A 26724-nucleotide genomic window follows, 5' to 3' on the forward strand; every position below is an offset into this window, starting at 1 on the left:
GATGAAGGCGAACAAAATTTTGCTCCTCCCAAAAAATTAAAGAATAATTTTGCACGATGCTTCATAATATTTACTCTGCATGAAATCGTTGCTTGCATGGACTATAACTATGACTATAATCGGCAAATGACTATAATAGGCATCGGCAGGCACAACACAACTAATCTACATGGTAGGAGAACAATAATAAGGATCTTTCCTAACTGTTGCTGAATTGAAAAGATAATATAATTTTCATCGGAGGAACTTATAAACAAAGCTTTAAAGATGGTAAGAATTTCAAGCTCATGATTTTGCTGTATTCCAAATCAATATACAAGTACACCGTATATAGCCGCCGCATGTCGGCTAAACGCAGAGCTGTCCCAACATTGATTTATTTTTAAACTACTTCGATTTCACTCATTAACGTTCAGCGCGAATCCCCGCAACACGAAGGCATGTCACGATCGTTCACACCACAACACGAATTGCTACTAAATGAACTCAGACGATCCTGTAATAGATATGATAGTTCAACAAGCAACAAAAAATCGTGGTGTATTGCTGTGGAATGTATTTTAGAGAAAAGGCATATCCATCGCACGATACTTGTTCGTACACCAAAAGCCTTTATAGAATGACTTTTGTCGATCGAGTAATGTGGACCATGTGAAACAACGGGGCTAATATTCTTATTATTTTTACAAAATTAATTCTAATTTGACCATAAATTACGCTACCGAAAACCCCGTACTGTGAATGCTTCCGAGAAGAACAACCTAGCATTTTACTACATGCAATGTTTAGCCAACGTATAGCAGGCATTCTGTTGAATCACAAATAGAAAAAGAACTCGGCGGTATTTTTTCAGGTCTCTGGGTGGCACAAACTTTTTTGGTTACAATTTTCTGAACATGAATCACTTTTTCAATTAAATAATCGGATAGAAACCCGCGTCCAGAATCTGGACTTCAGATTAGTTGAAGATAACCAAGACACATTTGACGCAGATGTCAGCAGGTGAGCTACGTCAATTACTGAGTCATTTCATGTCTTGGGACCGTGCTATCATAAATAGTTAAAACTTCGCAAATCCACTAGCCAATCACTGAAAGCTTTTCAAGCTCAACCCACCTATCACAGACGAGAAATCAGCTACTGTGTGCACATTGGGTAAGCTTACTACGAGTACTGGAGCGAGTTCTGATGGTACGGCTCCTGACCAGCAACGTACTCCTGGAACATGCAACTGTTCACTATGTCGACGACAGCAGAGATTCCTAAGCTATGAAATAGGAATATTAAAAAACAGTTCCCTAATCTGAAACGCTTTGAAACGAAAAAAAATTCAGTTTCATATAGACAGTTCATTATTGAAACAAAAAACAATTGATGAAACAAGAAAATATTTTGTAGGCCTGGAATCTATACCAAACTTTTATTCATTTAAGAATAACTCAGAGTCATCAATCTGTATGTAGTTGACCACAATAATTAAGCTGACAATAAAAAAAAATAATGACGTCCCAGATTTAAGGTTCAACTTCATCATGATTTTTACAACACTTCTCTTTAACTTCACTTCTTGTTGTTTGTTTGTTTGTTTGTCTGCTACAAATCTTGTAATCAAAATTTAATAAACTTCTACTTATCCTATCGAACTGAATTTACACACTTTTGTAAAGTTGGAGACAATGCATGAATCAAATGACAAAATAAATTATTTTAAAAATTAAAAAAAATTTCAATATAAAAAAATGAAAAAATAATTTTGTCAGCTACAAATCTTATAACTGGTATTTGAAACACTTTTACCTGTCTAATTGATCTGAAATTTTGCACACTTGTGTCAAGTTGGAGGCATTGCATGAATCAATTAACAGAATAAATAATTAAAAAAAATTTATACATTAAAAAAATTTATATACTAAAATAATTGAAAAATTAATTTTTTTCAATATTCGAAAATTAAATGAGAAATTCATTGTACATCTGTAAGATTGGATACACTGGATTCTTTGGAAGTGTTGTCGTTAAAAGGTGATTTTTAAACGTATATTTTCTAGCTTCAAGCTGAGCAGATGAACGGACAATAGCACTATAATGTGCTAGCATTTGTTTAATTATCTGACGTACGAGATCCAAGTCCCGTTGCCAAAGCACTGCTGGACGTCAGTGCAGGCAGCTTAAGAGCGCAGTTTCTCGAAGTCAAGACTTGGATATGCAGAGATCAATGCCACCTACATGCAACGCTTGAACAAATTTCGACAATCAGCAACAGTAAAAAGTAGACAGCGTGATTTTAAACAAAAATATAAGTTTTTTTAATCGCAGTTTCGGGGACTAATTTAGTAATGATAAATAAATAAAATGTCATTTCGCGCTGCTCACTCGTACTGAAACTCCTCTTGTACACACCGAAAAATCGGTGAAAGTTTACAAGTCATTCAATCAAAATTTTCATTCGATAGACACATGTTGAGAATCGATCGGCATGGGCGCGAAGTTGATGGTCAGCATGCAGCATTAATTGCACCCAACGCAGAAATCATAAGGTTGAACATACATAATACTTGCAAACGTATTTTATTATTTTTAAATACATATCACTAATTTCGAGATGAATTATATCGAGTAAAATGAGACACTAGTTCGTCTGAACAGGGCAGAACGATTAAAAATACACTGCGCATTGCGCAATATAAAACTTCGTTGGTCAAGAAAAAACGTGGAAATAACAAATAAGCAATAAATTAAATAATATTAAAAAAAGCTAAAAAAATGTACATTTTAGATGCAACAAAGAGCCAGACCAACGAGCTAATAGAGTAAATAGACGAAAGCTACTACTTGTACTACTAAAGAGCTACGAGTCAGCCGAGGTATAGCACCTTTTCCAGTCACGCTTCATTTCCGAAACAAGGCAGCTCATGCCGCGCTGAAGGCAGAACTACGACAATGAAAGTGCAAAAACGCACCTCAAATTGAAATGAAAGCCCCTTATGTATCCTCGCTGCTCCTTCCAGTATCCGGTCTTGTCCGACGCAGGCATATCCTTAGTAAATATCGACAAATATTTAGTAAAGTATCAACATGCAAAAAACGGAAGCATCGTTCACATGCTTCTAAAAATTCCCTACGTTGCTGCGGACGAGGGGTCAGAAATGTAGTGTGACCAGCAGGCTCCATACAATTGTTGGAGATACACGATAGAAAAAAAATACGCAAGTAGGTAAAATTAAGGTCAGGTTACTTTTAAACGAGTTATGGATGAAACTCTCGGAATGGAAGATATTGAAAATACACCGCGGTCAAGGTATGGAAGAAGAGGTAAAAGGAAAGAATCAAATTAAAAAGGTTGTTTCGATTACATTGTCTCTTTAAATTAGTTCCCACAATGAAAGATGTTTTCATTGTAGATTCGGACAAGCATTTTTGCTCAAGATTTAACCCGGCTAATTTTTGCGATGGCCTAGGACCTACCTAGGTAACTCTAGCCAGTTCATTTACCTACCTACGTAGGTAGGTTACTAGGTAGGCCGAGTAAATTAATACATATTTGTTTGAGAATTAATACTGATCAATATTTCATATATAAAAAAAATTATTAATAAAAGAAAACATGGTAGTTCAAAATAATCGGGGAAACCTTTTTTTTTTCGAGAAAAATTCTACTACTGAAGGACATACCTAAGTTAATCCACACAGAATTTAACATAAAATTTCAACAAAGATCGTCAATCTACTCACCATATCTACGTGAAGTTACACAAGGTATCCCAATTATTATACCATGTTACTTTGTTGGAAATTGGAATGACAGGCACGCGCTAGCACAGGACTTTGATGGAGTGTCAAGACCTAATTCAGAGGGAGAGCACAACGCACACCTCACACCTACACAACTCGTGCTACACTGATGACTGAACCATGGATTCCTGAACAAGCCACGGCTCCGCCGGGCTGTCCCGCCGTGCACCGGCCTCCAGCTGGTCCAGAAAAAACGACGGTAAAAACATTTATTCACATAAAGGCAATTGACACAGAATGATATTAATAATGAAGTCTAATCAAGAACATACATCGTGTTCTTCTCAATCAATTCTCAGGTCTAGAGGTAAGTTCATATTTTTTTATTACGAGGGTTAATGTTGTCCATACTTGCATATTGATTGTATTTATACTCAACGGCTGGAATAATGCCGCGCAGTGCTTAGCAAGCATTTGTGTTACCTGTGCATCGTAGTCGTACCAAACCATGAGGTTAAAATTTATGTTTTTTTAATGAAATTGGAGAAAAACATTGCGTGTGCGAATATTTTTTTCATGGAGAAACTAATTCCAAAGTTTATGATCCCGGCCAACATTTCTACGGGCGGCTTTCCGTCTTGTTTCAGGCACCCAGAATAATCAATCAACCTACTGCCTACTGGATGCATTTAAACGTAACATCATTCATGTATTTATAACAACATTATCGAACTGATTGAGTTCGATAAGATGTCACATTAGAGACTTATAATAAAATTTACTTTACTAGGAAAAGTCCCTTTAAGGCCATGTACTGTCCGGCGTGCCACACGTATCGGTGTTCGGACCGACATCATTCCTAATTTACCTCAATGACTTTGTGTGAGCAATCAACGTCTGAATCATGCAGAATTTTGCCGATGACACGCTCCTGTACTCCCACAGCAGATTTTGGCTTCACTCACTACGTCTGTCACGGAAAACCTATCTCCTCCTACAGTTTTCAAGCTACAGCAATGAGACATACACCATTCGATTCGTAAGGAAATTACCTAAAAATTAGGGTAGTCGGTCCCCTTAAAGAAACTGAATGACTGAGTTTTCTCTAAGTAAAACTCAAATTTGATGTCTGTACAAATTAATTCAAATTCAAGCTCCCCGCGACGGATAATCATATCACAATTCTCGTTTACTCTTCTACAAAATTTTAACAGTTTCATGAGCATCGCACATATATTTTGAAAATTCTTTGTCATAGCAGCTTCATTTTGAGGGGAGCATGTACGTCAAAATCGAAAATTTAAACTTTTCCGGTTTTTGAGCTCATTTTAAAGATATCCCAAATTCATTTTTGTTCGTTCATTCGTTCGTTCACGACAGCCGTCGAAGCGCACGTAAAACCAATACCTTCAATTAATGATCACAAATTTAAGTTTGTTGGAAATTTTCATCTTGAAAATCAATCTCCTCCTATGATTTTTAAGTCATAACATTGAAAGATACATCATTAGATTCGTAAAGACCTGATCTAGCGTGCATCCGCTCACTTTTTTTATATATTTTTTATTTTTGTTCGGATTATACAGTATATTGAAAAAATGGAGGGGGGAGGGGTCGAAATTGAAAAAAATCAGAAAAATCACAACAAAAATTTTTAAAAATATAACTCAGTACTAACTGCAGTGAGTGACAGAGAGCGCATTTTCTCGTCGACGAAAACGTGAAGTCACGGACGGACAGACAGACAGGCAGACACACAGACAGACGGACGGACATGGCAAGCACAATAGTGCATTTTTTCCATAAATGAGAAAATGCGCTAAAAAGAGATCGGAGGATCGCTGGATATGGTCTTTACGAATCGAGTGATATGTTACTCTATGCTGTAGCACGTTATATGAATGGGGAGATAGATTTTCAACGTACTCTTTTATATGTACCACGTTTTACAGGTTTTATATATAATACCATAAACCACAGTATATGCCTTTTTCTACGAATTTCTCGTTTTCTTTCATTTTTTTCGAAAAATTTATGCGAACAAAATCTTAGTCTTAGATTTCTATTTATTTATGTGAACCAAGTTTCAAATGACCCGTCAGTAAATAAAAAAAGTTTTTTGACGTACATGCTTCCATTAACTCTCTGCCACACATGACATAGACCTTGTAAGTTACTGGTTCGCATGTAATACTTTTGCTTTCGTAAATTGTGGTAATGTGAATATATGGAAATCTGTTAATGGAAATATAGGCAGGTATCCTGTGTTAATGGAAATATAGGCTGGTATCCTGTGTTAATGGAAATATAGGCTGGTATCCTGTGTTAATGTCTTTGCGTTTCCGACTAATTGTGACCCCAACATTTAATTTTGTTTCTTTCTCGAAACTTTCTACGTCTATGGGACTGAATTTGCATAGTCCACTTTAGGGTTCTGCTTCATTGGAGTTTAACTAAATTAGTTCAATGAACTTCATTGTAGTTCGTTTCAATTGATGATAATGATACTGGTATAATAATTTCAACTATATGTGTTAAACATTCCATCAAATTTTTGTCATTGATAAGTATTACATTCAACATTTATGTATTGAACAACGGTTAAATCTCTTAACAACTTGAGCTTTATTTTCGTTCGCAGATGCAAAATACTTCTTAACTAACTCGTGTGTTGATTTGTTGGTGAATTTGAAACATTTACTTATTTGAATTCATTTGATTTTGTTCGAGAGTGCCAACAAATTTTGCCTGGATAAATTGTTCCTTATGAATGTGTGAGAATTAAAACAAAATACAAAAATTCTAAATTCTAAAAGCAATGTATATTCCGGGCTGGGGCATTTGGGATTCATCCTGGCGCACAAGATTTACGATAAAAAACTTAAAACGAATTTTAAGTTTTTTATCGTAAATCTTTAATATTCAGTCGAGACACTTTCACCTATTTTTATTTACGAATTGAAAGACTGCCATCATGCACGAGATATTATAAAACAAAATAATGTTATTCCTGCCATCATGCTCGAGATATTATAAAACAAAATAATGTTATTCTTGCCATAATGCTCGAGATATTATTAAAAGAAAATAATGTTATTCATGCTTCTCATGCCAAGCTACAGCGCTATAAGATATCATTGAGAAGCGACCACGAGACTGAATCGAGCTACATGCAGTCCCAGCTCAGCGCGGATTTGTTACAGTCGGACAACTCTGGATTGGGATTTAACTTGCCCGTATTCTCATCTTCGAATATAGAAATATTATATCGGTTCCCTGAATAGCCAGTATTTGTGAGTGTATGTATGGTACTATTAAATTATACGTCGGCATTTAATCTGAAGATTTCGTAATTTTAAACTCCTGTTTATATGATATATGGCATTACCAGAACTATTTATTAAAACTGATAGAATAGAAGTGTCGGCGTTGAAGACATAGGCCCATGGCCTGTTGCCGATTCTTGAACTTTTCGTGACTTGATTCACAAGGGATCCGGCCTTTGGAACCCGATCTTTCCATAACTGACGATTGATTGAGATAGCTGCTGGACTTATTGAGATAGCTGCTGGACTCTGGATAACTTTATAAAGAATTATTACGCTAGTCTTTCCATGTACAGAAACAGCCCATGCATGTTTACTGAAATATACTTTAACAGGTCAAATGAATTTGCCACGAAATTGATTATCGAGCTTTGTTACTTAGACTCTTCTAGTACCTAATGAAATTTGCTTTCATTGGTTTTGAAAAGTATACGTTTGCTGTGATTCTAAGTGACCTAATAGGTAAATTATTCTAAATAATAAGTGACTAACCATTCACATGAATACGTTCATCAATCTCCGCATAACTGCACTTAGGAAGTTAGCGCAATGCTCTTAAATTTCTACCACTCACATCAGCGAGGGAGTGGAATTTTACATTCTCTCTGAACTCATGGGCCTGCAGAATTTCCAGCCTACAAATTTTCTTTACATTACTCATAATAAATCTTGCACTAAACTATAACATGACGTGGTAACGTATATGTACAAAACGCAATTAACTTTAACTCAATTTTGAATGATATATTTTTGGTCATTTACACATTTGTAAACTCTTTGCTGATTATTTAAGAAAACCGTAGCTTACAACAACTAATCTTGATGCCTAATTTAACGCTGACCTTGCTCATCATGACCTTGCTCATCATGCTCATCATCCTTGCTCATTTTAAGAAATATTTTCTTGCTCAATGGATTTCCGGCAAGTTTGGTGTATACCCAAATCAAGAAATTCATGTCGAAGCGATTCAGTGAGGTTGCTATAGGCCCAGTTTAAATTCAGCTGTGAGCTCCTATCCCCTTGAAATTGTGAATAGATAGGTTTTTATGCCCTATTACTTGTAAATTTAGGTTCTAATTGTGTTCTGTGCTTTCAATTGTATTAACTTGTGACTTTCTATGTATGTTCTGGATTCTACGAACTGACGATGGAGCTGGACTCCGAAACGTTTTCTATAAAGATATGAATTTTTGTGGACTATTCTTTGCTTTTAAATTTTTAATGAACGAAATTATATATGGATTCACTCTCATAAAAAATAACTGGTCATATTGTCCAAGTGGGTCATAGTGACACACGTTCTGCAATAAGCGCTGATACGTCCTTTTTTCCGCGCTGAACTGAGTCAGGATGACCCAAACAGGAGCCAAAAGTACATTGCTATTTGGACGATGTCTCACTCATTTATCTGAGTGTATGAATAGCTGTTTCAGCGATTATTAGGCCGTAGGCCTGTTGCCGATTCTTAACGTCGCAGAACATTCACAGCATTTTGCGGTCTCGAACTCGCAACTCACTGCTTCAATTCTGCTTTGCTTAACCGCCCGGCCTGCTCGCCGATTCTGACCAGAAACTGGCGCACAGAGCTGGGATCGAACCCGCGCCTCTCTGCGCCAATCTTGGTACTCTGAACTGTAACCACTGGGCCACCTTGCCCATGTTGGGGTTGGGTTGGAGCGTCGGTGAGGGAACAGTCGTGGATCAGAGGCAGCGGCAGAGGGCGACGCTGAAGGAGGATAAACTGGAGACTTGGGAGTGAAGATAAAATTCACACTCTCGAGTCAGACCATATTTGTGCACCAGACATCTACTAGTTCAAATAAGGTTATAGCCTTCCGATTTCTTTAGCGTCATTTGATTACCTTCCAAAATAACCTTGCGTGCCGAAATTGCAGCGCTTGTAGAATCCGTGATATGATGTAATTTCTCAAACATCACCATGGGTATTACATCAATTGACTAATATTTTACAAGGGGTCGACCACTCAACTGATAAATAAGTCTCTAAAGCCCCAGAGCTATCAGAAAAGGCTAAAAAAAGAAAGAGATGTTTAATCGGATATTTGGATTTGGATATTTAATCGGATTTGGTCTGGATTGGATTTTTTGGAGAAGCCATGTGATAGCCCTTGAAAAGAGTTTTGAAATGAGCCTATAAACTTGTTTATGAAATGTTTCATGGTAAGAAGTTATGAATGAAAAACGTTCGAAATCGTCCCTAGTAGCCCCGGTTGACGGTTATCGTTTCTTGGAAAAATGACCACCCTGACACTGTTCTTTGGATACCATCTATAGAAGAGCCGCATTGATTTGTAGTGATCTCGGTAGTATTGTTAGAATATGATAATATTTAGACATCTTGCTAACTTAATCCTGTACATATTGTCATCCGTAACCCCTTTAAATGTCAGTGACAGACTATGTGTATAATAATAGAAACAATGTTCAGTAACAACTGCCAAAGATTACAATCACTGTAAAAGTCTTCCATCTATCTACACGCCGAATTTCGTATATTTACATAATCGGGATAGTGGATACTAGGACTAAATTTTCTTGCTAATGATTTACGATGTCCACCATCGTGACTTTTTGAAATTTCCCCATTATAGTGCCCTTTTATTCGAGTTTCAGATTCCTTTCTGCGTGTTACTTTTTTTCATTTAAAATCGAAATGACATTGAAAATCCGTCAATCGAAAAACTTTTGCTGTAATAGGCACCTCACGCAAAATAGTTTTTACACAGGGAGTTATCCATAGAAATTGTGGCTGTGGGAGATTATACCGCTGTGTCAGAATGTTGCTGAGCTCAGAAGCTCAACTCAGGTCATCCAATCGACATTTCTCCGAACTCACCGGCGAACTCAAACGTAAAAAAACATAATTGCACAACTCAATAGCTCGTAATTCTCTCAGATCCAAACAGATCTCTGCATGAAAGTTCAAACATAATTAAATGATAGAATACGGCGCGGCACAATTTACTGCATATTTTGCAAACATTCGTTTTATTTGAACGTAACTTGTGTACAACTCAACTGATCATAACTTCATCAATTCCAAACGGATGTGCATGAAATTTAAAACATAACTTATTAGTAACTTTGCGACGATGTCGGCGTGGTCACAAATTTTTCTTGCTTGGTTCTAAACTAAACTAAAATTACGTTAAGTTCGGTTAAAATAGAATATTTTGATATTGACTAGGCTAGGCTATTCTTTAAAACATCAAATGATCTTTACCTATTCGGCAGCATAGCTTATAAGAGTATAAACAATCCCACCATACCATTTAATCGAAAGTTTCATTTCAATCAAGCAACATAAAAATTTGTGATGATGCCTACCTCGGTAAGGTGTTATCAATTATTTATATTTTAGATTTCATGCAGATCCGTTCAAAATTGCAGGAGTTATTCGCTGTTTGATTCTGCATTTGTTGCATCTTTCGTTTTAATAAAAAAACGATAAGTCACAAAATTTTTATTTGTTCCTGCTGCGACGTATTACTTTTTGTGTCAAATTTCATGCAAATTTCGACAATTTACGAGACGTCATAAAAGTTGCGCTTCTGCGTTTAAATAAGTCACATGACTCTCTTGTGCTCGCCAGGTGTCCTGTCTCCAAGGTACCCGGTTTTCCAGGTGTTAGGTTACGCATGACAGTAGCTTTTGATGCATGCTTTCCCTTGACATTTAATTGCCCAGAATAGTTGTTTGCTCATGACACCCGCTAGTCAGACACGGCATTCATACAGGGTGCGGCGCGGGAACTTACTTATTTGATCTTCCGATCTCGTCTGACAAAATGTATTGAACAGCATGGAGGTCACCTACAAGATGTAATATTCAAGAATTAAACTTGTAAGTAAACCCAACGAAACTTTAAATGTAGCTCTTTGTAAAAAAGAAAGAATTAAAACGCTATCTTTAATACTTTTTACTTTGTGATTTTTTTAAAAGAGTAAGTTCCCACGCCGCACCCTGTAGAAAGCACATCACTTAATTCGGTGCCAAGAGCTTCGGTGATTAGATCATCTCTTTTGATGAATTATCGTCACTTGCACGGCTCAGTCAAAATTATGCAGCATGAACAGATTTTAAATATAAGAATGATCCAAATATTCTAAAAAAGAACTCTGACTACGAAAAGATATGACATTTATAGAATAGAATAGAATAGAATAGAATAGAATAGAATAGAATAGAATAGAATAGAATAGAATAGAATAGAATAGAATAGAATAGAAATGATACGGACCCATTAATACTGACACGTTGTCGCCTCCCTACTAGAAAATCTCTGATCCATTTGAGTACATTACTCTCAATTCCCAAAGACTTCAATTTACGCAACAACCGCTCATGTGGGACACTGTCAAATGCCTTGGCAAAATCGAGGTACACTGCGTCTACTGGCTATTCCTCTCTGCGTCTACTGGCTATTCCTCTATTAAACTGTTCCTCTCTATTTCTCCATAAAACTCACATGAATTCTGCATTTTTATATAATACATGGAGATACTGCTAATTTGGTTCGGATAGAATGAAAGTTTGTTTAGTATTAGTATTGCGTAAATTATTTAGAACTAAGTTCTTATGTGTGCCTAAAATGTTATATATAATCAAAATTAGTCTGGTGTCTTCCTTCTTACTTATATTATATAAACCAACATGACAGGTCCAAACCATTTATTCATTAGATGACGTTAGCACTTGCATGTCATATTTGGTTTTAGGAATAAATTTCCTAAATCTTATCTGACAAGTGGGAATTGTGATCTATCTATATATTTAGTCTTGATGAAGCATTCAAATTGAAGTGAAGTCTGAAAAAATTGGGATAAAACAGCACATTTACAATCAATAAATCTGAAGAAAATAAATTATTTTGAGCTAATGACCTACTAACTGAAAAAAATATTTTAGAATAGACGCACAATAATTCAACAAGATATAAATAATAAATATAATAATAATGTGTAATAGACAAGATACAATTTTATTTATGTAACAGGAATAAATAAAAATCAGATTGTGCACCTGTGTGTGCTCTATAACAGTGTCAAATCTAAACATAAAAATTAAATTCGTTCATATATCACCTAACTATACTTTTTCAATATATTATGTCCATCAGCACTCGAATTTTTTCTACATCATCCTCATATACAAGTTAAAGGAAAATTAAACTTACTTTTGGTATCTACGCCCAGAAACTACTATATGGCAACACTCTTCCATGTATACAAGCGCATTCTGGACAACGTTTAGTTTTGTTTTGGAAGTAGGTGTGTTTGCATATTAAAATGGCTGACCAAAACGAAATCGTAAATGCTCTAGTTTGTGCATATATTAGCGAACAAGATGAATCTCTTGGTAAAAAGCTGGCCAAGAAAATCAGTGCAGTAAGTATATTTCTTGTAGTATTGAGTGTTTAACTTTTATTGGGTTCTATCAGTATCAACCTCTTTCTGATGTTAAAGCCACGTCCCACGTGTGTATCTGTGGTATTTCATCCACGTGTTTCTCATGCTTTGTGATTTCCACTTTCATTTCTAGAATTTCTATTGTTTGGCAACGTACATAAACTTCATTTTATTTTTAGTTTGGGTCCTATTGAGATTGACTGTTACGTTACTTACGCATAGTGGCAAACCAGAGAGTTTTTTAGACTCTCCCTCAAGTTCATTTTTGAGTCCTATATGTAGACCAGTAAAGTATCCTGGATACCAGCATTATCATACTTGAGAAATTGTTTTAAATCTTGAGTAAATGAGAAATTAAAAATGAACTGATTCTAAAAAAGCTCTGGTTTGCCACTATGTACTTACGTAACAATTTCATCGTTCATGCTCATGAACGCTGGCGGCAGGATGGCAGGGTGTGGCGTGGAGTTCAGTAAAACTTACTAGCTATACCTAAGTAAAAAACAGTATCATGATTAACTTATATTGCTTGTAACTTGTATGACTAGGGGTAATGGGTAAATAACTATATCAGGAGAGGAAATATTCATATATTGCATTTTCAACTCTGATGTGAATGTTTTTCATCTTTTTAATTTCTTACAAATTGACGTTTATTTGTAAAATGAGCATGCATTCTTTTAAACTTTTGAAGCATGAACAGAGCAGTGTGTAGTGTGTACTCATCCAGTACTAACAGTCCTCATAAATCATGGTCCTAAATCCTAATTTCAGATATCCTCTTCATTTCTCATTTGTAGTAGGCCTACTACAGTACCTACTACCTACCTAGTCTGGAAAAGTCCTATTTTTGTCTGAAATATTGCGGCTCTAATATCATATAATTTCAGTAGGTATGAAATCTCGCGGCTCGAATGTCATAAATTTTTGTTTGATTAAAAAATAATTCGCATTCGCACCTCGTAAATGGCTTTTCATGGCCGAGATATGGAATTCACGGCTCGGTGAAATAGAATCACGACTCGTAGAAATGGAATCACGGCTGGCAAATCCATAAAACCACGGCTCGAAAAATTCAGTCGCGGCTCGCCAAGTAGATATATTCCATACTAGCAGTACCTACTAGCTAGCTAGCCTAGTTGATAATGTAGATTTGGCATGTGGATGTAGAAATGAGAATAAATGAGGTTTTCTGTGCTTTGCACTAGTTTTCCCTTCTTTGATAATACCATATCCAGTGGACCAGTTTTCATCAACAGAAACTATTTTTTCCATTTTATAGGTACCTAACACTTTTAAAACTTTCCCACAAATCACAATGCCTTCCTTTTTTTCTTTATTGTTAAGGTACTGCATTTTGCACCATTTTAATTGGGTTGAGTGAATTAATTCACTAAAACAAACCAAGATTGTAAAAAACATAGCTGAAACAAAAAGAAATATTTTATTGACAACCATCATATTTTTGTTAAGCAGAGCCTTAGCTAACCAAGGTGGTACTGAAAATGCATTTGCTAGTGGGTCCCATATTACTCTGGGCGTGGGGGGGGTGTCCAAAAATACCTGGTCTTGCAGAAATGGCTGACATTCTGTTTTAGATTGAGGTGTGCAAATTCTGTCAATTAAGTGTAAAAGCCAACACCTGTATGCAAGTTTTGTTGAGTAAAATTTTTCAAAACTGTAAATATTTATTTTACTAGGTAAAGACTTAAGCAGAAGTACCTTTTTGAAATATCTATTTCTAACTTTTTTCAGAGATTTTTACAGCTAGTAAATGTACAATTTCTTAACTTCCTTTATGCTACCTAGATAGAAGAAATATTGAAGTTTATGCCACTATTTCTATTTTTTTACAACACTTCTCTTTAACTTCACTTCTTGTTTGTCTGTCTGTCTGCTACAAATCTTGTAATCGAAATTTAATACACTTCTACTTATCCTATCGATCTGAAATTTTGCACACTTGCGTAAAGTTGGAGACAATGCATGAATCAATTGACAAAATAAATAATTTTTGAATAATTTGTTTTTTTTTTCAATATTAAAAAAACTGAAAATAATTTTGTCAGCTACAAATCTTATAATTGATATGACACACTTTTACCTGTCCAGTAGATATGAAATTGTGCACACTTGTGTGAAGTTAGAGGCAATGCATGAATCAATAAACAGAATAAATAATTTCGAAAAAAAATTTATATATTAAAAAAATAGCAAACTTATTTTTTTAATATTCGTAAATAAAGTTAGAAATTCATTGTAAATCTGTAACATTGGAAGCATTAGATTCTTTAGAAGTGTTGTCTTTAAAAAGTAATTTTTAAACGTATATTATTAATGTTTCAATTAGTTTTGCTGCTATAATGTTTTAATTCCCTGACAAAAGACTGTCTCCATTTAGCCCCCCCCCCATCTTTTAATACCCCCATTTGACTATACTTGTTCATATAGTGTACCTACTAATGTAGCTCAAGTTATATTTTGAAAATTTGAAACTGAGCATATACCAGTTGGGATTCATCTTGAATATAGCTCACATTCTTATTATTTCACCTTGCCAGCCAACAAACTGGCTAGTGGCTGGGTTTAGACACCCGGTTGATAAAAAGTAGTTTTTTGAGAAAACCTCATGCATTTAAATATTTTGATGGCTACCAGCACTATATGTTGTACTAGCATGTCTGTCCCAAACAGCAATGAGCACCATGCTATATGCTTTGTATAATTGAACTTGTAAAAATATCACAAAAATTGGACCAGATTCAGACATTGGAAAGCTTTGAATAAGTATATGCAATGGGAATAGTAAAACCTTTAATTTTGTAATAATACAGTTCATACTGTAAGAAAACAGAATTCCTTCAGACTCTAGTGACTTGTGTCTTGAAGACTCGAGTGACTTGTGTCTTGAAGACTCGAGTGACTTGTGTCTTGAAGACTCGAGTGACTTGTGTCTTGAAGACTCGAAGACTCGAGTGACTTGTGTCTTGAAGACTCGAGTGACTTGTGTCTTGAAGACTCACGTGACTTGTGTCTTGAAGACTCGAGTGACTTGTGTCTGGAAGGCTTGAGTGACTTGTGTCTTAACCCTTTCGTGACGGCAATGTATTTTACAACTTTTTACTCGTATTTTTCTGCAGAATCGTCATGAACATGGACCGAATGTTGCATCTTCGTAAAAAATAATTAAATATATGTTAATGGCAAAAATTATATATTTTGGACTAGAAAATCCCGGTAGTATATGGTTCCAACTGAGGTGACACAATTTGCGACATCACTGATTTTGATAAAAAAAAAATATTTTTGTAATATTTTTTGTTAGTAAGTTGAATAACATCACAAACTTCCTTTGGCAAACGTGTGTAATAGCTTATATAATAACATATTCCAAAAAGAACAAATATTAATATTCCTTTAGATTGGACATATGTAGGCGCAGGAGTGTTTCTAATATGTCCCTGTAGTTAGCTATGCCTTGAATTTAGCAATACATGCAAGTTATAGAGTAAATCGTTGAGTGGGACGTCACAGTCCCGTCAGTCAATTACTTTTGAGTTGACATGGTGGAGGAGTGTTACTCATGTGTCCCTGTAGTTAGCTATGCCTTGAATGGTTTGCTGTATGCAAGTTATGGAGTAAAACATTGAGTGGGACGTCACAGTCCCATCAGTCATGAAAGGGTTAAAGACATCAGTCATAAAGGGTAGTGACTTGTGTCTTAAAGACTTTAGTGACCTGTGTCCTGGAGACTTGAGTGACTTGTGTCCTGAAGACTTGAGTGACTTGTGTCCTGAAGACTTGAGTGACTTGTGTCCTGAGGACTTGATTGACTTGTGTCTTGAATTGAAAACTTGAGTGACTTGTGTCTTGAATTGAAGACTTGAGTGACCTGTGTCTTGAAGACTCTAGTGACTTGTGTCTTGAAGACTAGTGACTTGTGTCTTGAAGACTCTAGTGACTTGTGTCTTGAAGACTCTAGTGACATGTGTCTTGAAGACTCTAGTGACTTGTGTCTTGAAGATTCTAGTGACTTGTGCCCTGAAGACTTGTCTTGAAGACTTGAGTGTCCTGTGTCTTGAATACAAGTGACCTGTGTCTTGAAGACTCAAGTGACTTGTCTTGAAGACTCGGGTGACTTGTCTTGAAGACTCGAGTGACTTGTCTTGAAGACTCGAGTGACTTGTCTTGAAGACTCGAGTGACTTGTCTTGAGACTCGAGTGACTTGTCTTGAAGACTCGGGTGACCTGTGTCTTGAAGACTCATGTGACCTGTGTCTTGAAGACTCGTGTGACCTGTGTCTTGAAGACTCATGTGACCTGTGTCGTGAAGACTCGTGTGACCTGTGTCTTGAAGATTTATGTGACCTGTGTCTTGAAGACTCGTGTGACCTGTGTCTTGAAGACTCGTGTGACCTGTGTCATGAAGACTCATGTGACCTGTGTCTTGAAGACTCGGGTGACCTGTGTCATGAAGACTCATGTGACCTGTGTCTTGAAGACTCGGGTGACCTGTGTCTTGAAGACTAGTGACCTGTGTCTTGAAGACTAGTGACCTGTGTCTTGAAGACTCTTGTGACATGTGTCTTGAAGACTCTTGTGACATGTGTCTTGAAGAAATTAGTCACATGCATCAATTTCCCTAATATTTACTATATTCATGTTAATTTCCATTATTCTATTGGTGATTTATTGCTAAAAATTTTGATACTAATCTATGTATTGTTCTTCAACAGCCACAGTTGCCGTCAGGTTCTCCTGATGTTCGAGAAATAGTACAACACTTCATGAAGTGAGTGCTTTTCTTAAGGACACGTTTGTTATTGATAATATTATAGCATATCTATTTCACTAATAATAAAAATTTTACTAAAATTTTCACTATTTTAGTGAAATTCACTAAAATTTCACTATTTTAGTGGAATTCATTTTCACTATTTCACTAGAAAAAATGTTTGTTCTCCAAGTTTCATTGAAATATATTGAACAGTCTCTGGTAATTTATTAATGTCAATAATGATTTGAATAATTTTTGCTTCTTGCATTATGTATTCTAAAGAAAATAACAATGTTATGTTCTTGCAATATTTAGTTCGTCACTTTTAGTTTGGCACTTACTTATCTTTGTTTTACAGAACTGCCAGCAAGAAACGCAGAGAGAGCCTTGATTCCCTGAGCTCACCTGCCAAGAAAACAAAAGGCACTCCTGGAGGTATTTTCTGGCCTGGAAAAGCTTAATGTAGTAATTTTGTATCTTGTGTAAAAAGTATTTCAGCTTAGCTTTTGTTCATCTGTTGTTTCAATTTCAAGAGGTTTTTGGATGTAGCTTTTTCTTTCAGAATATGCTCAGCAATTTTGGTCAGTCTGGAGAACCTTTTGGTCTGGAGAACCTTTTTTCTACTGAATTAATTTAGTGAATAGTTATAATCAGCTGATAAAATTGCCGATAGAAGTTGTGTTAACACGTGTTGAATTGTTATTTTTCTCACGAGTTATAATATTTCAGAATTTTATAGCAGAAATATTTTTCTAGCTATTATTTCATTGAATTAAATCCAATCAAAGTTGTACTAATCAAACATGTTAGAGGATTTTGATAGGCTGATGAATGAGCAGATGGGCCTTGATTATTTTTGTATTAAGTGAACATGAGTTGCACTCAATGAAAAGGAGGCATGATGATCTTTTTGCTTCAAAGATGTCAATAAAGGAGATTATACACAAGCTTTGCTTATAGATCTTATTGGAATGTTGGATCCTTTGAATGTAACACTGCAAATCTAGTCTTTGTAATTGAAATTGAGCATTCTTCATCCCCCAATTTTCGTCATTAGCTCAATGGCTGGCAAATCTGCTTGAAGCTTGTTGGTAATTTTTCATAATAGATGAATTTTTAATTTTCAACAATTTCTATTTGCAGGCAAATCTGGGATACCAAATGGCACTCCCACACATGCCCCCAAAGCTGGTGAGTGATAGTTTACTCTTATGCTCAAATTACTTGAGGTTTGTTTTCTATTAGAATTTTGGCAAGAAATGAAGATTGTCATGCATGGATATTATTTGGTTGATTGCAAAGTACATTCTGTTGTAAATTGGCAGTTCTCTTCTATTGGTTTGGTCATGGCTCCTGAAAATTTTTAAATGTGAAATATGTTATATGGTCTGTTGATAACTTACTGAGTGACTGGAGCTGGACATTCTTTAATATGTATATATAATTGTAAATGAGACAAACTTGATGGTTTTAATCCATGCCATATATAAAAAATTCCTGATCTGCTCTTTGGTGAAATTGAATGAATATTAAATGAATTTTTTACAGTGAATGGAAACTCAAAATCTAAAGAAAGCTCATCAGAAGATGATTCCAGTGACGAAGAAGAGAAAAAGACTCCATCAGCCAGCACGAAGCCCCAGACAGTCAAAGTTGTGAGACCAACAGCTCCTGCAAAGGAGAGTTCTTCAGAGGAGGAATCAGATTCAGATGAAGAAACAACCCCTGCAGTCAAAAGTCCTGCCGTAAAAACCCCTGCCGTAAAAACCGCTGCCGTAAAAACTCCTGCCGTCAAAACCCCTACCACCAAGTCTGCCCCTTCAAAGGAAGAATCATCTTCAGAGGAAGAATCTTCTGATGAAGAAGAGGAAGTTAAGCCTACCCCCAAAGCTGTAGCCAAGAAACCTGTTGCCGCCAAGCCTGCCGAGTCCAGTTCAGAAGAGTCTTCAGAGGAAGAAGTATCAAAACCGGCTTTGAAGAAACCAGCTACCCCTGCTGCCAAGTCTCCTGTCAAAGCTGTAGCCAAGAAACCTGTTGCTGCTAATCCAGCTGAGTCCAGCTCAGAAGAGTCCTCAGAGGAAGAAGAAAAAGTATCAAAACCGGCTTTGAAGAAACCATCTACCCCTGCTGCCAAGGCTCCTGTCAAAGCCTCAGCCAAGAAAGAATCGTCTTCTGAGGAAGATTCTTCTGAAGAAGAAGAAGAAGCGAAGTCCACCCCTAAAGTTGCAGCCAAAAAACCTGTTCCCGCTCAGACTGCAGAGTCTAGTTCAGAAGAGTCGTCAGAGGAAGAAGAAAAGGAAGTTGTAAAACCGGTCGCAAAGAATTCTGCTACCCAAGCTGCCAAACCTGGCAAGAAGGAATCTAGTTCAGAAGAAACGAGTTCAGAGGAGGAAGAGCCTGCTCCAAAGAAGCCAGCTGCTGTTGCAAAGAATCCAGTTGCAAAACCTGCGAAGAAGGAATCGTCATCTGAGGAATCTAGTTCAGAAGAATCTGATGATGAAGAGGCATCTAAACCTGCTGCCAACAAGCCAGTTGTGGCAAAAAATAAGCACAACAGTTTTGATGAGCAGGAAAAATATAAGCAAACTCCCGCTCCCGAGTTCAATAACAAAAAGCGTGGGCGTGAATCCGACGGTGATAATTTCAATAATAATAAATTCTCCAAGTTTGAATCTCAAGAGTCGAACTCTGTTCCTGAGTCAAACGAATTATTTGTTAATAGGCTTGACAAATCGTTCACTAATGAGCATTTAGAAGAATATTTCAAACAGTTTGGCTCAGTAGAAAGAGCACGCGTTGCTGTGGACCGAGAAACTGGAGAATCAAGAGGCTTTGCCTTTGTCACCTTCAGCTCTCCCGCTGAAGCCAAGGCCGCTATTGCTTCCGGCAGTTGCCACGAGGTTTGTATCCTACAGTGATTAGGCTGGTCTTACCATTATTTTCAAGTTCAGTCTGCCAATACCCTTCTTAAAATCGTCAATTTGGATAATATTAGCTATAAGTAGTGCAAAATGTTTGAGTGCTTTCTGCTTTGCTTTAATGGGATGATTTATAATTAGCTTGATATCGGGTGTTGGAAAAATTTTCAGCCTGCGTTTCATTTTGCTCAGGAGTTTTCATTACTAACTGAATCGCAACATGCGCAGGAAAGATTGGAGTCAAATCTAAATTATTCCACTTTTTGTTACTCTTTTTAAATGATCATGTTTTTTTCTTTGGTCTTCACGTATAACTTTTAGTTATAGAGTTTTTCCCTAATTTGGATTCCCAGATCCTCTTGTATTCGTGCAAGTCTAGAAGATATTCTTGTAATGTTAACTCCTCCATTTCAGCTCGAGGGCTTCAGTTTCTACGCTCGTCTGAGTGAGCCTAAACCTGATGACGGCGGGGTGAGTTGACGTAACAAATCAGTATAGAACCGTTGTCTCTGAGCCCTCGGTTGCCTTCACTTTCTTCCCAGCAAGAGATTAGCATTTCGAACTCGTCATACTCCTTTATCGTGTAGAGATCAGGATGATTCCTGAACCACATGTGCTTGGTCCCCGTACAGATGTAGTATTATTATCGCGTCTGTCCTCGATGATTGATAATATCGTTGCTTCTATTTGATATTATAACTCGATTTTAGTGTCGATGGATTGGTTTATTTTTATTTTCACTACGATATTACAAGCTGAGAGCCGATTATTCTATGGTTGTAAAATGGAATGGGCAATTAGAGATAGAACAGCTGATTTCGTTTAAAGCTTGATTATTTATGCTTTTTTTAGAGAGAGATTCTCATTTTCATGAATATAACCATACCCATACTATTAGGGCTATTAATCTTTACTTTCTAGTTTGGAACTATACGGTCAGTAGGGTTTAGCGAGCATAATTTATAGCTTATAAACTTAGATTTACCGAGAAGTCTTGCATAACAAGTGGTGCTTTCTTAGCAACTTCTGCCCAAACTTGCGATGCCCCCGGTTTTCGACACGAAGCGCAGAAGAAGCGAGCCCTTTCGTCGTGTGCGCGCTGAGGAGGTGAAGGTGGACCCTCGCTTCAACAATTCTTTCACTGCAAAGGTTGGTTTCAGAAACTCCTTATCAAGCTTATGTCCCGTCAACAGAATCGTGGTGGTCGTGGTGGCAGAGGTGGTTTCCGTGGAGGTCGTGGCGGTTTTGGTGGTGGCGATAGCGACGTTAATGGTTTCCATGGTCGTGGTGGACGAGGTGGCCGTGGCGGCTTTGGTGGCCGTGGCGGCTTTGGTGGTCGTGGCGGCCGAGGAGGTCGTGGTGGCTTTGATGGTCGAGGGCGTGGCCACAGCCTGGGCTTCGGCGGCGGCGAAAACAAGAAAATCACTTTTGACTAGAGTGAGATGAGCGCCCCCTCCCCATGAACCGCTATGTCTCTAGTAAGTGGCATCGCGTATGCTTATTCTAACCTTAATTATTTTTAAATGAATTACACTACATTTGACTTGAACGTCATATCGTTTTTGATTCACCGGTCGCAGAATAAGGTGGGGAGGGTCGCGTGGGCTGCTCATCTCCACTCTGTTCATGTTCAAACTTACATTCCATAGATTATATCAGTTGATTGCATCTTCTATGAAGATGGGCATTTTTGTAAATTGAGAGATCTCGGATCATTTGAAGCTTTAGGTTAATAGCTTTATTTATTATTATTTTTGTTTTCAGAAAAGCGGAGCTTCGGACTGGGGCACGAAGGCTCACAAGGATCTCATTCACACCAAGGGCAAAGGCTTCCGTCACGAGAAGAACAAGAAGAAACGAGGGAGCTACATAGGAGGCTCCATCGACACAGGCGTCAATTCCATTAAATTCGAATAAGTACTCGAGTTACGCTTGCAAGCATTTGATTGATGATTCATTTAGAAGTTGCCTTTGCAACCTCGTGTATATCGGTCATTAATTGCCGGCTTGTACAATGGCCAAAGTGCCTCCTGATATCTAACTCGCAATCCATTCATTTGTATAGGTGCTCATAGCATATGATTGTATGTCAAAATCGGTAAGAATTTCATTTCATCTTATCGGTAAAATAGTTTAAGCAAGCCTGGCTGGTGGAGTTGACATGCTGTTAGTTCTGTTCATTCTGACGAGCCAGTGTCCTGGTGTAGGGTGAAACTGAAGCCTGCGTTGGAAAAAAAATTGAAAAAAATATCTATGTATTTCTTTGATTCAGTTTAAGGAAGCACCAGGTTTGATATGAGTTATATTTTTTTGACTTCATTCCCGTGTAAGTAGGAAGAAAATAGTAACAAGGAATAAGTTGGTTCCCGCTAATGAACCTAGGGCATTGTCGCTGTCTCAGCCTATTATCAATTTGATCTGACATTAAATTTCAATACAAAGTTAAAATCTAAGGTTGTATTTTATTTGACAGCTTTTCCGTCTGCATACCATTTCTACAAGAAATTTTCTCCTTTTGTCTTGATAGAGAAATTTCTATTATATAACTCATACACGATATTCGGATATAGGAGTTGCGGTGGTCATCCAAGTCAGTATAGCACGTTTCATTGCATTGCGTGTCTTGTACATACTCGCTTTAGAATAGGTGTGAACGTAACTGCGAAAATGGATTTGGTTAACAATGAATATAAATAATTTCTAAGGGACAAGATTTGACGGGTTACACGCCAAAAGTTGCCAGTAATTGACTTGGGAATTCTAAATTTACGGCCGAATTTCGAAGTCTCTCCTGTAGTTTGCTAATTACATTTAGTAAATGAGGATTTATTTCTATTATTTTGACGGGGTTAATTTCCTTCGACGTTGCCAAAGTAGGTTGCTAGCGATCGCATCACGAGTGAAGTGCTACAATATTTGATGAAGCCATACACCTACTACCTAGGTGTAGAAGTTACGCTACGTCACACTGAGGCACACTCCCTAAGGCACAAAGCGAACAACTGTCTTGAATTTAAGATGTGCTCATGCCGGCTGCGGCCTGAAGAGCCATTTATATTTAATACTTACCAAAAATTCCATGCTGTTGAAAAAGAGCAGAACTGAATTAAGTACAATTGATTTTCCTCTTATCCTCATGAACAACTTGGATAACGGTTTGACATGATCTTAATTTGAGCTAAAGCTAGGTCGGTCAAAAGCAATTATGAGCAACTACTACGCTCACTGTAACTACTACGACATAGTGTGGAAGATGAAGTAAATTCCATTATTGCGGTGTTAATTCCCACTCCTGTAAATCGAAATGAACAAAATAAAAATATTTGGTGCTCAAGCTATTAGAAGTTGATCATCGCAAACTGGTCTGAGGACAACCACAAGCTTTTCTCGAGTTACTTAGAAATCAGGATATGATGAATTAACGTATCTTCAGCATGATCATCGATCAATGCCTTAAATGATGCGGCAACAGTAGGTAATTAGTTGTTAGTGTTGATAAATTTATGATATTTTTTACTAGGTAAAGAATAATATAACTTTGTCAAATCCAAACCGAGCTTGGCCAAATTAAAGAAAGTAGCCATTTATTTACCGTACGCTTTTGCGGGTGTTTTCAGAATAATTGTCTGCTTCGATTTAATTAGCGCGCTAAATGCTAATTTTTCGAATTTTTATAAATAAATTGAAATCTATTTTGCCCCTAATTAATAACGCGGCTTTTTATTAACATTACCCACGCTCGTGCGAATTTTGCTGATTTTTTTTTCATTAGTGCATTGATTTTCACTAAAGGCTACTTTTTTGCAGGTTTTCCACTCCTGACTGTCAAATCGAAACCGATCTTGACTTAATTAAGAACGACGTTATTTATTGACATTCCGCTTCTTCTGTCGTTGTTATATTTATTATTATTTAATTTTGTTCGTTTAGTTTTTACGTAGAGCTCTGAACGTTCAGTAAGTTAAGGTCGGTCCACACGCTCAGTTTTAAGGCCGGTCCACACCATGGTTGAACCATGGGTCCATACGCTCAGTTTTCACAGCGATTTGTCTGCGCAGTTTTTATAAGTCGGAATGAAATCGTTGCAATTTTTAGAGCGTCCACACGGTGCCGACATATCGGAGTAGTTTGCTCAGTGTTGCGCGATCTCGCCGTGGAGACGTCTCAGACAAATTTACGGCCGGACTTGCAGCCGGTCCCCCCAAATTCGGTGAGCATGGAATATCTCCCAAAGTAATGAACGTAGCTCGATAAAACTTGGTACACGTATTCATTAGGACTTAACGGTGATGTTTAGCTCGTGAACATTTTTAGATTTTTACCTTCATTCTTGAGTTATATGACGATACGTGCCGAAATTTGCAGTGAACATGATATTTCTTCTTAACTACTGTACAGATTTGAACGAAACTTTGAACATAGAAACATAACCTCCCAACGGCGATGTTTAGCTCGCGACCATTTTTTTTATCAGATATATAGTATAACTCGTAAACGAAGGCAGAATCGAAAAAAATTGTTTAGTGCTGAACATCATAGGTCCTAATAAATACGTGTACCAAGTTTTATCGAGCTACGTTCATTACTTTGGGAGATATTCCATGCTCATCAAATTTGGGGAGACCGGCCGTAAATTTGTTCGAGACGTGCCATGGAGAAGGCAGTACTTTGATTAATTTTGGCATTGTGCCTTGTTAAAAAAGATATTGGATCATTTAGGGAATGCGAGGAATCAAATTACGAGAGAGATGGCTTGTAGATGATGTCTTTTTCTCCAGGTCCGGATGGAATCGATTTTTTAATCGAAAACGCGGGCGAAATCGCGAAAATTCACACGGGCTAGACATTACCTTTAGGTTGTCATGAATCTATATACCAAGGTTCATTGAAATGGGTTCAGTAGTTTGGAAGATATTCCATGTACGATGAATTTTTTGAGACACGGCCGTGAGATCGGTTGTGAGACAGGCCGCGTTTTTGTCCGACAAGTCCACTTCACTCTCTATTTTGTTAGCAAAGCTGAGCTAAAACTCTCTAATAACGCAAACGGAAAGCTTTATAGTTGTTAGGTGGCAATCGAATCCTAAGTGTCATGTATTATACGGTTTTATTTACGGTCGGCAAGTCGTGTGCAGTTTTTGGGGCCTCTTTTGCCTTTTTTTGTGAGCTAAATTGGCCTTTTTTCTTTTGGCTCCATCTGGCAACACTGGCACTTCTCCTGCCTCCTGGGAAGCGCGCTTAGCGCAGCCGCATATTCATTCCTATCATCCATGACTATATGGAAAGTCAGTTGCGTTCACGGCGAAAGCACGTGTGTTATTTGTGCTCTCTAAAGAACCGGTAAATTTATTGTCAAAGGAGATGCAATTGTATTTACTTAAAATAATAATTATTTAAAGTTTTATTCCTTATACCTAAACAGAACTGGCTTTCTCCCTCAGTCCCTCAGAGGTTTGCCAGTCTGCTTTGCTGAATTTGTTATTTTTACTTAATTTTTTTTACTTGATACTTGATAAGTTCAGTGTAAAAGGCCTTGCGGCCTGTTCACCACGCCTGGTTGGGGGGTTGCTTCTTGACTACTTGTCGCATGCGTCATGCGTGGCTAGCAGTTAGGTAGTCTAGAAATGCCAAAAGGGGAGCTAATGACAGCATTTGGGGTCGTACCGCTCTCTGCGTGTTGCCCAGTGCTTGTCGAGCTTGATCTTGAAGGCGTTAATAGAGGGGGCAGTGACGACGCTGTCCGGCAGGCTGTTCCATATTGACATGACTCTGTAGGAGAAGTAGCCGCTAGCCGGCTCTGACGTTCAGTCTGCAGCGGCCCTTGGCCAAGTTTCAGGCTGTTTTTGCGGGTATCTCTGCCGTCGTGAAGGTGCAGCTGGGGCCCTGGGGGCAGTCAGCTTCGTGGGCGCCGTGGACGTACTTGAAAGCGTCGATCATGTCCCCCCTTAGTCTTCTGTGCTCCAAGCTGGGTAGACCAAGCGACGAAGCGAGGTGAGGCGTTCTGGGTACGGCTTGTCCTTGAGGCTTGCAATAGGGCTAACTTGATAAGCTTGGTTGCCCTCCTCAGTCCTCTGAACAGACTGAACGTCCTCCAGGTCGGAGCACAGAGTCTTGTGCCTTGGCTGCCAGACTGAGTGGCCATACTCGAGCACTGGTCGAACGAGGGATTTGTAGAGCTGGATGAAGATCTCGGGCGTGATGTAGGCTAGGCTAGTCAAAGGTTTGCCTTATAACACCCGACCCAGTACTCTGTTTGCCTTAGCTGTTGCTTGCGCTCCTTGGCCTTTGAAGCTCAGCCTCAGGGCTCAGGTGTCGATCACTACTCATAGATCTCTTTTGGTGTCGCTTTCCTTCAGTGGGGTCACGTACTCTTCGCCTTGAGCATTGCAGCCTCTCATGGTGTACTGGACGCATAGTGGCAAAGCAGAAAGTTTTTTAGACTCTCCTTCAAATTCAATTTCAAGTCCTATAAGTAGACCAGAAAAGTATCATGGATACCACATACCAGCATCATCATACACAAGATATTGGCTGTAATGGC

General features: G+C 37.7%; 2 protein-coding genes across 3 annotated transcripts in view; one reads left to right on the forward strand and one right to left on the reverse strand.

The window, feature by feature from the left end:
• The window catches only part of LOC108674959, a 56462-nt gene extending 52564 nt beyond the window's left edge, over positions 1-3898 (reverse strand). Inside the window, exon 1 of the mRNA XM_018162945.2 lies at positions 3733-3898. Within this exon, the coding sequence (XP_018018434.1) occupies positions 3733-3735 (3 nt within the window). The 5' untranslated portion in view covers positions 3736-3898. The remainder of the gene's footprint in view (positions 1-3732) is intronic.
• An 8384-nt stretch (positions 3899-12282) lies between these two features.
• On the forward strand, positions 12283-22636 carry LOC108674968 (nucleolin 1). Of its 2 annotated transcripts, none has more exons than XM_018162958.2 (8): positions 12283-12467; positions 17225-17280; positions 17624-17700; positions 18409-18456; positions 18814-20165; positions 20598-20654; positions 21204-21332; positions 21948-22636. In XM_018162958.2, the coding sequence occupies exons 1-8, from the start codon at positions 12369-12371 to the stop codon at positions 22098-22100; spliced, it is 1971 nt and encodes a 656-aa protein (XP_018018447.1). In that variant the 5' UTR covers positions 12283-12368; the 3' UTR covers positions 22101-22636. The 2 variants fall into 2 exon arrangements, with proteins under 2 accessions (XP_018018447.1, XP_018018448.1); XM_018162959.2 differs by lacking the exon at positions 21204-21332 and adding an exon at positions 21377-21661 and having other exon boundaries at positions 12284-12467; positions 21948-22015.
• Positions 22637-26724: the final 4088 nt, after the last annotated feature.

The sequence above is a fragment of the Hyalella azteca genome, unplaced genomic scaffold, assembly GCF_000764305.2.
Source record: "Hyalella azteca isolate HAZT.00-mixed unplaced genomic scaffold, Hazt_2.0.2 contig3814, whole genome shotgun sequence".
NCBI lineage: Eukaryota > Metazoa > Arthropoda > Malacostraca > Amphipoda > Hyalellidae > Hyalella > Hyalella azteca.

Excerpts from the sequence above, each read along its gene's own strand:
- LOC108674968 (XM_018162958.2), top strand. The coding sequence starts at position 12,369 with ATGGCTGACCAAAACGAAATCGTAAATGCTCTAGTTTGTGCATATATT. Across the intron at positions 12,468-17,224 it reads TGGCCAAGAAAATCAGTGCA|CCACAGTTGCCGTCAGGTTC; the intron begins GTAAGTATATTT and ends GTTCTTCAACAG. Across the intron at positions 20,166-20,597 it reads CTTCCGGCAGTTGCCACGAG|CTCGAGGGCTTCAGTTTCTA; the intron begins GTTTGTATCCTA and ends CCTCCATTTCAG.